The 9,949-nt window shown below is 34.7% G+C and overlaps 1 protein-coding gene across 1 annotated transcript; it reads right to left on the reverse strand.

Moving 5' to 3' along the window:
• Positions 1–2,622: 2,622 nt before the first annotated feature.
• On the reverse strand, positions 2,623–7,950 carry LOC139872636 (uncharacterized). The gene is made up of 3 exons (XM_071860549.1): positions 7,551–7,950; positions 6,580–6,724; positions 2,623–4,069 (listed from the first exon to the last, which is right to left on the reverse strand). The coding sequence occupies exons 2-3, from the start codon at positions 6,716–6,718 to the stop codon at positions 2,913–2,915; spliced, it is 1,296 nt and encodes a 431-aa protein (XP_071716650.1). The 5' UTR covers positions 6,719–6,724; positions 7,551–7,950; the 3' UTR covers positions 2,623–2,912.
• Positions 7,951–9,949: the final 1,999 nt, after the last annotated feature.

A 9,949-nucleotide genomic window follows, 5' to 3' on the forward strand; every position in this document is an offset into this window, starting at 1 on the left:
TCTCTCTCCAGAATAACTTTTCATTGGTTGAAACACAAAGTGGACACTTGAAATGGGACATCCCAAAATAGAAATGTGGACACTTGTGGTGGGACGGAGGGAGTATTATGTTTAGAAACTATGGATTTTAATGACAATATATTTTTTTTCTTCCAATGATGGAGTTTCTTTACTCGTATTTATTTTAGTAATATGATGTACAAATCATAAAAGGGGAGTAACCGGGTGAACATTATTTTAAAGGAAAACTGAGGTATAGCTAATGACGGTATAAATTAAGGGTAATGATATGTAAACAACCAATATTTACACATACACAACCAAACATGCTTTACAGTGTTGTACTATACAATATTGTAAAACATGTTTGGTTGTATATGTGTAAATATTGGTTGTGTACATATCACTACCTATAAATTAAACAAATTAATATTATGTGAGATCTTAAACAAATTACCACTACCTATAAATTAAACAAATTAATATTATGTGAGATCTCATGTTACGTATCTTATTTAGCAAAATTTTCCTAAACGCTATTGCCCTAGCTAGGATAGCTCAGCTATTAATTACCACAATTAGTTTAAACTAGTGTTAAGGTTCACGTGTTGTGACAGATGACGGATGTTATTGATTTGATTATTTGAACGATTTATCTTAATTGGTTTCAAAAGTTGCGGGGAGTTACAATGTATGTATACATTATCTACCCTTTTGATACCAAAAGTATGTCTGTATTTACGGGTAGACTTGCAATATGTACATCCAAACCTGTTTAAAATATGAACAGATCGATATGGATTTTACGTTTGCTAATACATTATGCATGCAATGTATGTATACGTTTGTTTTATAAATTGTGGTAGTTATAAAAGATGATAGTGTATGTAAACATTATCTACTCCTTGTCATATCTATACAGGGCTGTCTCGCTAATTTCGGAGGCCCTGTTCGAAACTTGAAAATAACCCCTATAAATGTTAATTTTTTTAATACTTATAATATATAATACTATGATAGTGTAATCAATAGAATTAAAAAATTTCAAAACAACTGTTGCAAAGTGTTATTCTCAATAGTTATCAACTTGTTATAGTTACACTTTTATTTATATAAAACCGTAATCCTAACATCTTTTGTAACGAAGTAATTTGTCAACTTTTTATAGTCAATACTCCCATTATATTGTTTTTAATACCTATAAATGTCAATCTATTAATTCTTTCTTGTTAGATGATAGACAGCAAGTAAGATATTCCGTTACGATGTACGAATAAATGAATTATTATATAGGTTTTTCAAAATTTTGAACCCCTTAAAAATTTGAGGCCCTGTGCGACTGCACACTTCGCATATACACCAAAGACACCCATGTATCTATAAGTATATAGAATTATAAATCTTGTGAAAATCTTGACCATGAAACAACCTCTTGTATATCTTTGAAGAGTATTTCATTTTTTATGAACTTATATGGAGTATAATATAATAATATAATATAAATATAAATTATTATATTTAGTCGAGACATGGGTAAGCTTAGAAGCACATAACCATTTTCCTTTCATTTTTAGTTCTATGATAACAAAAAACTTGATTAATTTATTGTATTTCTTTCTATTTTAAACTACTCTCAACCATCACACCCGTCATACAATCACATTGCTGTCACATCAGTGTCAGCTCAGCAACTTCTTCCTATCACTTGATCTATTACACTAGTTATTATCCATGACATACACATTTATCATAAAATGGACCCACCAAAAGTAATTAATTAATATAATGTACCAACAAAAATGCATAATGTACTACCAAAAATGTTATAAGCACTGTCTTCCAAAGTGTCAAACCACATCATATTGCATCACGGTCATTCATCAGCAGCCCCAACGACTTGGGCTAGCTGCAACGGAGCCCCAACCACGCTCCCGTTGCGAGCACTCTTGGTTTCTTGGTTATAAACACGCTCGCTGGTTGACATGTTAAAATAATCAGAAGTACATCTAATTGCTCAACTTTTGATTTTTATAGTTCTACATTACTACCTGCCCATTAATATTAATAGCCCATTCTAGTAATCCTCTAAGATGGTGACTATTGAAGATCTGGGATATAATTTTTTATAGCAATACCATATGGGACCACTAGTAATCCTCTAAGATGGTGACAAACATTTAATTGTTTATTTTTGGGTGTCGTATGATTTATGTGCACGCAATAATATTTTGAATAAATTATATTAATACGGTAAATTAATGAACTTTACATAAGTTGCTTTTGGATAATTCCTTGGGTTTAACTTATTGCAATTCATAGAAGTTGGTGGATTGGTTCCGCTCGTTATAGCATGTTTAGAGGCGTTGGCTTTCATTTGATCGTCGGAGACGGTTGACATTTGGTGGGGTTGGTAACTCAATTGTGTACATTTGGTGGGGTTGGTAACTCAATTGTGTGTAGTCACGGGCGGTACATAGTGGAGACAGGGTAGGGGCATTCGTTTTATTTGGATTAAAAAAAATTACACAAAAAACAAATTTACTAAAAAATAAAATGAAAGACAGGCTATACCACAAATACTGATTAAAATGCACCAGAAAACATCTAGAAAAATTGCTTCTTTTATACAATAAACTCTTGGACATTCAACACATTGTGAACATAGTCTATTTTACAGATCTAAAAACGCTTTTATAAATATTCCAACTGCAATCTGTAACACAATAAAGAAAAAAAGAAAAAAAGGTTCTCATTTGAGACGAATGTAAATACAGCCCCCCACCATATGGACTATCACAGCACAAAATTAATTTACAGAGAAGTACATTTTTTTTAGTTCTTTTAAGGGGGGATACATTTGAAAATATATACCTCCTCAACAAGTGCAGTTCACCTGAACAAACAAAACTAGGTTAATTCAAACCGCTTGTGCTGGTTTTAGAAGATCCGAAGATTTCTTCAATCATGCTGCATGTAGGTAACAAATCAACACCTTTTGTTGAACCCATCGATGAGTACGGTGGGTCCCAATGCAAATATGATTCCGATCTCAACCCTCCATTGTTTCCTTCTTGTTTGTTCACATTCACGTGCTCGTTTTCACTTGTTAATTTGGCATCATGCATATTGCTTAAAGAACTTCCATTAATTTGACTTTGACTTTGACTCTCTTCGACACCACAATCGTCATCACCATCAATTTCTTCATATTCAGAATCATCATCTTCATGGTCAACAAAATGTTGAACGACAACATTTTCGCCTTCTAGTACGACCCCGGGATGACCTCTTTTGGTTCCCCACCATTCATCATCATCGCTATCGATCGCCAACAAATGCGATCGGTTCTGAATCGCACGTCTCCGAAGAATAAAAACGTTGAAATAGTAACTGACCAATTCTTTCTTTTTTCGAGAAGGGAACAGAATCGATAGTTCGTCCCAGAACCTTTTACCATGAGAAACGGGATTAGAGTAAACAACGTCTTGAAAACGTTGTTCGTCTTCTGTCCAATTACAAGCAACTTCTTCACCCATGTTATTAAATCCCAAATTAGAAAACGTCTCAAACCCCAACGATTCCTTTACATTTAAACGGGCTTCATTAACGTGTTGTTGCACACATCTAATAGAACCGCCATCTAAGCATTTGCAATCCGGTTGGTTGTTTACAGTTTCACTCTCTTGGTTGGAAATAACACAAATGCCCATAAATCTCTCATCATATCCAGGGTTAGAAACGTAATTTCGAGCTGATTCTGAATCAAATTCAGGTACGTTAGCTTGATGGTCTGGTCCAACCGGCACTTCTTTTCTTGGGGAGCAATTTAATAAAGATGAATATGTATCGTCGAAATGAACTAGTTGCCGTCTTGGCACGTTGAATTCAAAAAATTCTGGAAAAACACTAGAGCAAAACGTGAGTGCTGTTCCAGAAACATCTTCGCGACCACTGATGCCGGTCACTAACGGTAAGGAAGCACTGGCTTGATATGTCTTGTCGAAATCAGTGACATCATTGATTTTTTCATGGTCAACATCTGTGTGGAAGAACTTAGGCCCGGCCTCACCTGTATCATAGCAAAAATAAAATAATGTTCCATTCTATTCTATTCTATTCTATTAATGATATTCTATTCTATTAATGATAATAATAAAGGTGGAAAGCCTGACCCATTTTACTGTAAATAGATCGACTCAGGTTGTGTTTATTTCTAACCTAATCATATTCTGAAAAAATGATTATTTGTAAAAGGATTCCAACAATGGACAACTGTTTCATTCCACAATTTTTAACCTAACCCTATACAGACCAACATTTTACCATTTTGCCTCTTTATCTGACAAGTGTCATTGTCACGCTGGGAAGAAGTACTAAATATAACTCAGACGTAAAAACCTTTTTCTCCAACATAACATAAATTTGAAGATTATATTTTGTGAAACCAAAGACAGACTTTGTTTGAGATAAGGAGAGGGTTATCAGTTATGTAACTAAAACCAACAATATTGAGGCAAAACGGAGACACTGGTGAACTCCAATACCAAAAACTGGAACATACAGTAGGCTACTACATAAATCAACACTGTTTACAAGCATACACACATAAATCTTGTGCGTTAATTTGATATACACGTGGACCGGATCACATAGAAGAACTTGGAACGATAACAACATTTCATCTCCCTTTGACGTTTGACTAGATTTGAAGAAAAAGGAAGTGACATAGTTTCGAAATGCTTCCGTCGTATTCGCATAACTGATTGTAAATAAACAGGTTGAAAAGATTTGATTTATTTCATCTGCATCCATGTCTAAGATCTAAAGCTATAAACTCATTAAATATATGAATCGTATCCAGGAAGAATAACCATCGTCATAGAGTCATCAAATTTTTAAGCACTCAAACTTGCATTTTCCTAGCAAACTAAACATTGTTTTTGTAAAATTTCCCCAAATGGCTAATATAAAGGAGCTTGTTCATATCGAGGACATGACCTTTCATAGTAAAGCATTGAAAGGTAGGAGTTGGATAGATGAGTAGGAATCGGATAGAAGTAGGACGAAATCCGTTTAAAGGTTGGTAGCGCAGTATAAATAGTTTGTAGAAATTTTGATTTTCTTATGTCAATTATTCTAGATATAGTATGTAAAAATCTATAAACAGTTTGATAGAGAATTAGAATTAGTGGGTATAAAATTATATATTGCATGTATAGAATTAGAATTGGTAAATAGATTGTTTTTGAACAGTACGTAGAGAATTAGAATCGATGGGTGTAGACTTAGGATCATCTCAGAGAATTAGATATCATATGTAGGAAATTTGAAATAATAGAGTAAGTTGTGAGCTATAGAATTAGAATGGGGTTGTATAGTAGTAGATATAGGATGTATATACCTATAAGTGTTATGTATAGAATTAGTTATAGTATGTAGTAATTTAGAAATGGTACATTAGTATGTAGCAAGGTTGCAAAAAACGTGAGACGGGGTCGAGACGGTCGGGTCCGAAAAAGGTCGAGACGTTCGAGACGGGGTCGAGACGGGGGTCGAGACGGACGTTGACCAAAGTTGACTTTTAAATATACAAGTATAAAAATGCATATATGTATACATATTTTAAAGCTAAAAACTTTAATTAATTAATTTGTGCCCATAATTGCTATCATCGTTAATTTAATACAAAAAATTCAAACTAAAATACGATATATTTTACCGATTTTGCCGAATTTCTTTTTTTTTTTTTTTGACCGACTTTGACCCGATTTTTTCAACTTTGACCCGAATTTTGACCGTTGACTGTCATATTAGACGGTTTTCTTCAAGACGGGACGGACTAGTCACCAAACCGTCGAGACGGGCGTCGAGACGGCCCGAGACGGGGTGTTTTGCAACAGTGGTATGTAGTAATTAGATAAGTGTAAGACATATTGCATCCTAGAAAAGAAACTACATTAACAACCATCCGTTTCCTAAGATATTCGGATTTTCTTCAAAAATGGGAGGCGCTTTATCAACTTCAACTAACAAACATTTAACGATTGACACAACCTATAAACGGAAGAACAAAAGATGTCCACTGCCAAGTGTCAATGGACAAAAAAAAAAAAAAAAAATAGTACCTAACTCGTCATTTGTCAACTGTTATGCTCACATTCATTCTACTTACTAAAGGGATAACTCGTACATCCATCAAATAGATACAATATATCGTCAAACATACACATGATCTATCTTAATAATATTTTGGGACCTAAGGTTTGTTAATCAAACAAGGTCCTATGTCTACATCTTAATATTGCAACCGAAGTTAAAAACCAATCAATAGACTTACATAAACACTTAATACCACATTTGTAGTTTACAGATAGTTGGAGTTGAATACCATATATAACCCATTATCAAATGTAAAATTCCGGCCACATTATTTATATTATTGTAATGTCACATAATCTGAACATTGACTATGTCGATAAACAATATGAGCCTTTGAAAACGTCAGCATATAAAATGATGGGAACCGGAGCAGCAAAAAAAGATAAAAAAAAAATTAACAATTTATGATTATCTTCTCACCTGAGATCTCAAAATTCCGTGATTCTTCAATAGAATTTTTATCTTCTTCGTATGAATCATGCTTATTTCCATTTTCAAAATGCTTTGGGTACTTAATAAACTCTTGAAGATCTTCATCAAAAGGTCGTTTGGTTCCCATTACAACCTAAAACGTATGTACAATGTTAAACATTATTAATATAAAAATAGAAGGATCTCTGACATAGATAGTTTCTTATACATAATAAGAACAGTAAGTTTAATGTGACATAAACAAATAAAAGTATGTGAATGCATGGCAAACGAAATTATGTACAACATTGAAAATTGAAGTGTGTGAATATATAACATGTCCAGTTTTTCCCATGTTCCAGTAACAAATTCACAATAAAATTTTTCATATAAAGTTACACACACACACCCCTCTTTTAAAGAACATTGTTTAGCTTCATAAATGGCAGTCTAACAGTTGAACTACTACGCGTAATTTTTCATTTAGCAGAAAATGTTACATTCCAATCAGTAAATGGCTTCACTATATAGAAAATCGTGTTTAAATGATTAGAACCGTTACACATGAACGGCTAACTGCTAGAAATAATATCATGTTTAAATGTGGTTTAAATATATTGAAGGACAAAAAATAAGTTGTAAAAATGTATATATATCAATATCAATAAAGTGTTCACATGCATGACTGCAGTTATCATTAATCTACAGTTCTCGTGGAAACTAGCACATTAGCAAAAGTTATAGTTGATAGTTGATTTCTATAAATTGAATAACATTACAAAGATTTTATATAAAATAATTACTAATGAACACCAATTCATATCATCTATACGTATGTTTATGATTGTAAACGAGCTGAATTACCAAATCAAATATCAACTATAAATATAGTATATGAGTGACAAAATAAAATCCCAAGCATTAACTAACAAACATCCATCATGCCATAAAGTAAATAATATAATTAACATAAAACTTACCAAATCCCTCAATGAATTTATAGAAACAATATTTTCCCGCCCCTCGGAAACCCTAAATTATGAATGATACTAAATTACTATAAATTGAAGGACCATTGACAGTGAGTGAATTACACGGATTGTAAAAATCCGATATGCAAGACGGATCGAGGTAGTAAAAGACTCAATCTAGATGATTAAGAACAAACCCTAACCCTAAATTTTGATATAGTACAACAACAGAATTAAGCAATTAATTAGATCAATAGATAGAGGATGATAGAAATGAGCGAAAAAAGCATCAATTGAAAAGAGCAATTTAATGGATTGAATGGAAATTGAAGCTTGATCTGAGAGAGATTTGGAAGAACACGATGAAAAGGGGAAAGGGGGAAAATGGGTACGGTTCTTGTTTGCTACAAAACCGGGTTCGGTGGTAGATAAAACATTACTACGGGCGAGATTAAACCACTGTGTGAAATGTCTTTTCTTTTCTTTTCTTTTTCGGCAAATCAATATGAATTCTTCCATCAAAATATACCTATTCTCACCTCTTAACTCAGTAACTTTTCAGGGACCTCTTTATATCGATAAAAAATACTCTTTAATCTTTCTTTTGTTAAGAGATCTTAGTTTATGATTACCTTTAGTGGTATAATACCATTATATAAATAGATAGATAGAATTATAATGGTATACAATTTTGTTCACCATCTGTAAATTTACGGGTTAAGTAGCTGAGCCTTTTTCTAAACTCTATCCTTTCCTTCAAAGAACCCCTAACCCAACCTGCCTCTCTCTACATTGTGACACCGTAAACCGCTGCCGTCACCGGCCTCCGGCACCTCGCCGGAGGTCCGGCGTATTTATTTTTGTTCTTTACTTACTTTTCTTCCTCTTTCCCCGATCCGTCTGCTCTAAAGCTTTTCCGGTGATTTTAGCTTTTTCCATCGACTTCGTGGTCCTTACTCTCGTTTTCAGGCGGCGAGTAGTAAGGTTTCAACCCTTCCACTCTGAATTACGGCGGATCTAGTCCACGTGTTTTGGATCTTGTTTTTTATTGTCGTTAAACTGTCTCCTTGGTCTGGTCTTCATGTGTGACGAAGGTTTCTTCCGGTGGCTTTCCTTTAGCCGGTTACAGGCGACGAACACTTTGTGTTCTGTGACCGGTTTTGTGGGGTGTTTGGCTGACTTTTCGTCTTTTTTGTACGATTTGGGGCTGTGATGGTGATTCTTTTTTCTTACATATCTTTTTTACAAAAATGGCGGTTTTGCTTCACCCTCTTCTTACCTCCTTAGGTATGCTTCGTTCGATGTGCTTGCCGGAGTCTGGCGATCTGGCCGGATGTTTTGACATGTGACTGGTGGGCCTCTTAATGGGTTGGGCTGGTTTATAGGTATGTGTACGCCAGGCCTGGTTGGTTTGGTCCTTGTGTAGGCTTGAGCTAGTTTTCGGCTAGGTAGTTTGGGTTTTCTGTGGGCTTATTCTGTGTTGTGGGCTCAAGGTTCGTTTGGTCCTTAGCGGTTTCGTTGGGTTCGATCCCGCTCGCTCCATCTTCATCATCGCCGGTTTCGGTTCGAAACGGTCCGGTATTGTTGCCGCCTTAGTGACTTTAGGATTGTTAAGCGCCAAAAGATTGGTCTCCTAGAGTAGTTTTCTCGGTCGGTGCCCGATCTTTCGGATGGTAGGGCTTTAACAGGTTAGGGTTTCCGAGCTGATTGATGTTGGGTTTGCTTGGTTATGCTGACTAACGGGGTTATGATTTGGGTTGCTGGTTGATGCGCTCTCGAGGTGGGTGTTCTTGGGTTGACCGGCGAGCGATTTGGGTTCAGTGTTATTTGTTTGGGGTTGATGTGGTTTGGTGGGTGGGCTCGTGGATTGTTGTTCGTTGTTGCTGACTTCGATTCAGGTGAGGATTTTTTTTTCAGGTTTCGGTGGTCTAGGCGGCGGTTACCTCAAGGAAGCATCAGCTTATGTTCATCGATTGTGATTGTATCGGGGTATTTTCTCGATTATTGTTGTACTAATGTAATTGTAATAGAATATTGTCAAACAGATTCATATCTGTCAATGTAACAACTCATGTAACACCCTAGATCATCGGATCTATTTTTCTTTATTTATAATAATACGTTTTTCGCCAAAAAAAAAAGATTATAATGGTATACTAAGTATAATAGAGAGAAAGTAGAGAAGAAGTAAGAATGATATTTTAGAAACTGGTACCTCGTAGACTTGCATTTCCATCATATTTATAGTACTAAAGTTACTATACAAAAACCTCTAAATTCAATATGCAAACAGTGAATGGATATGGTGAAATAAATTGATCATACACTTGCTTGACTTTTGAGGATTATAATTCTCCTCCTTGGATGACAATTTATTTCATTAGAGATCAACTAGTACTAGCTTTTTA

Source organism: Rutidosis leptorrhynchoides, chromosome 10, assembly GCF_046630445.1.
Source record: "Rutidosis leptorrhynchoides isolate AG116_Rl617_1_P2 chromosome 10, CSIRO_AGI_Rlap_v1, whole genome shotgun sequence".
Classification (NCBI taxonomy): Eukaryota; Viridiplantae; Streptophyta; class Magnoliopsida; order Asterales; family Asteraceae; genus Rutidosis; species Rutidosis leptorrhynchoides.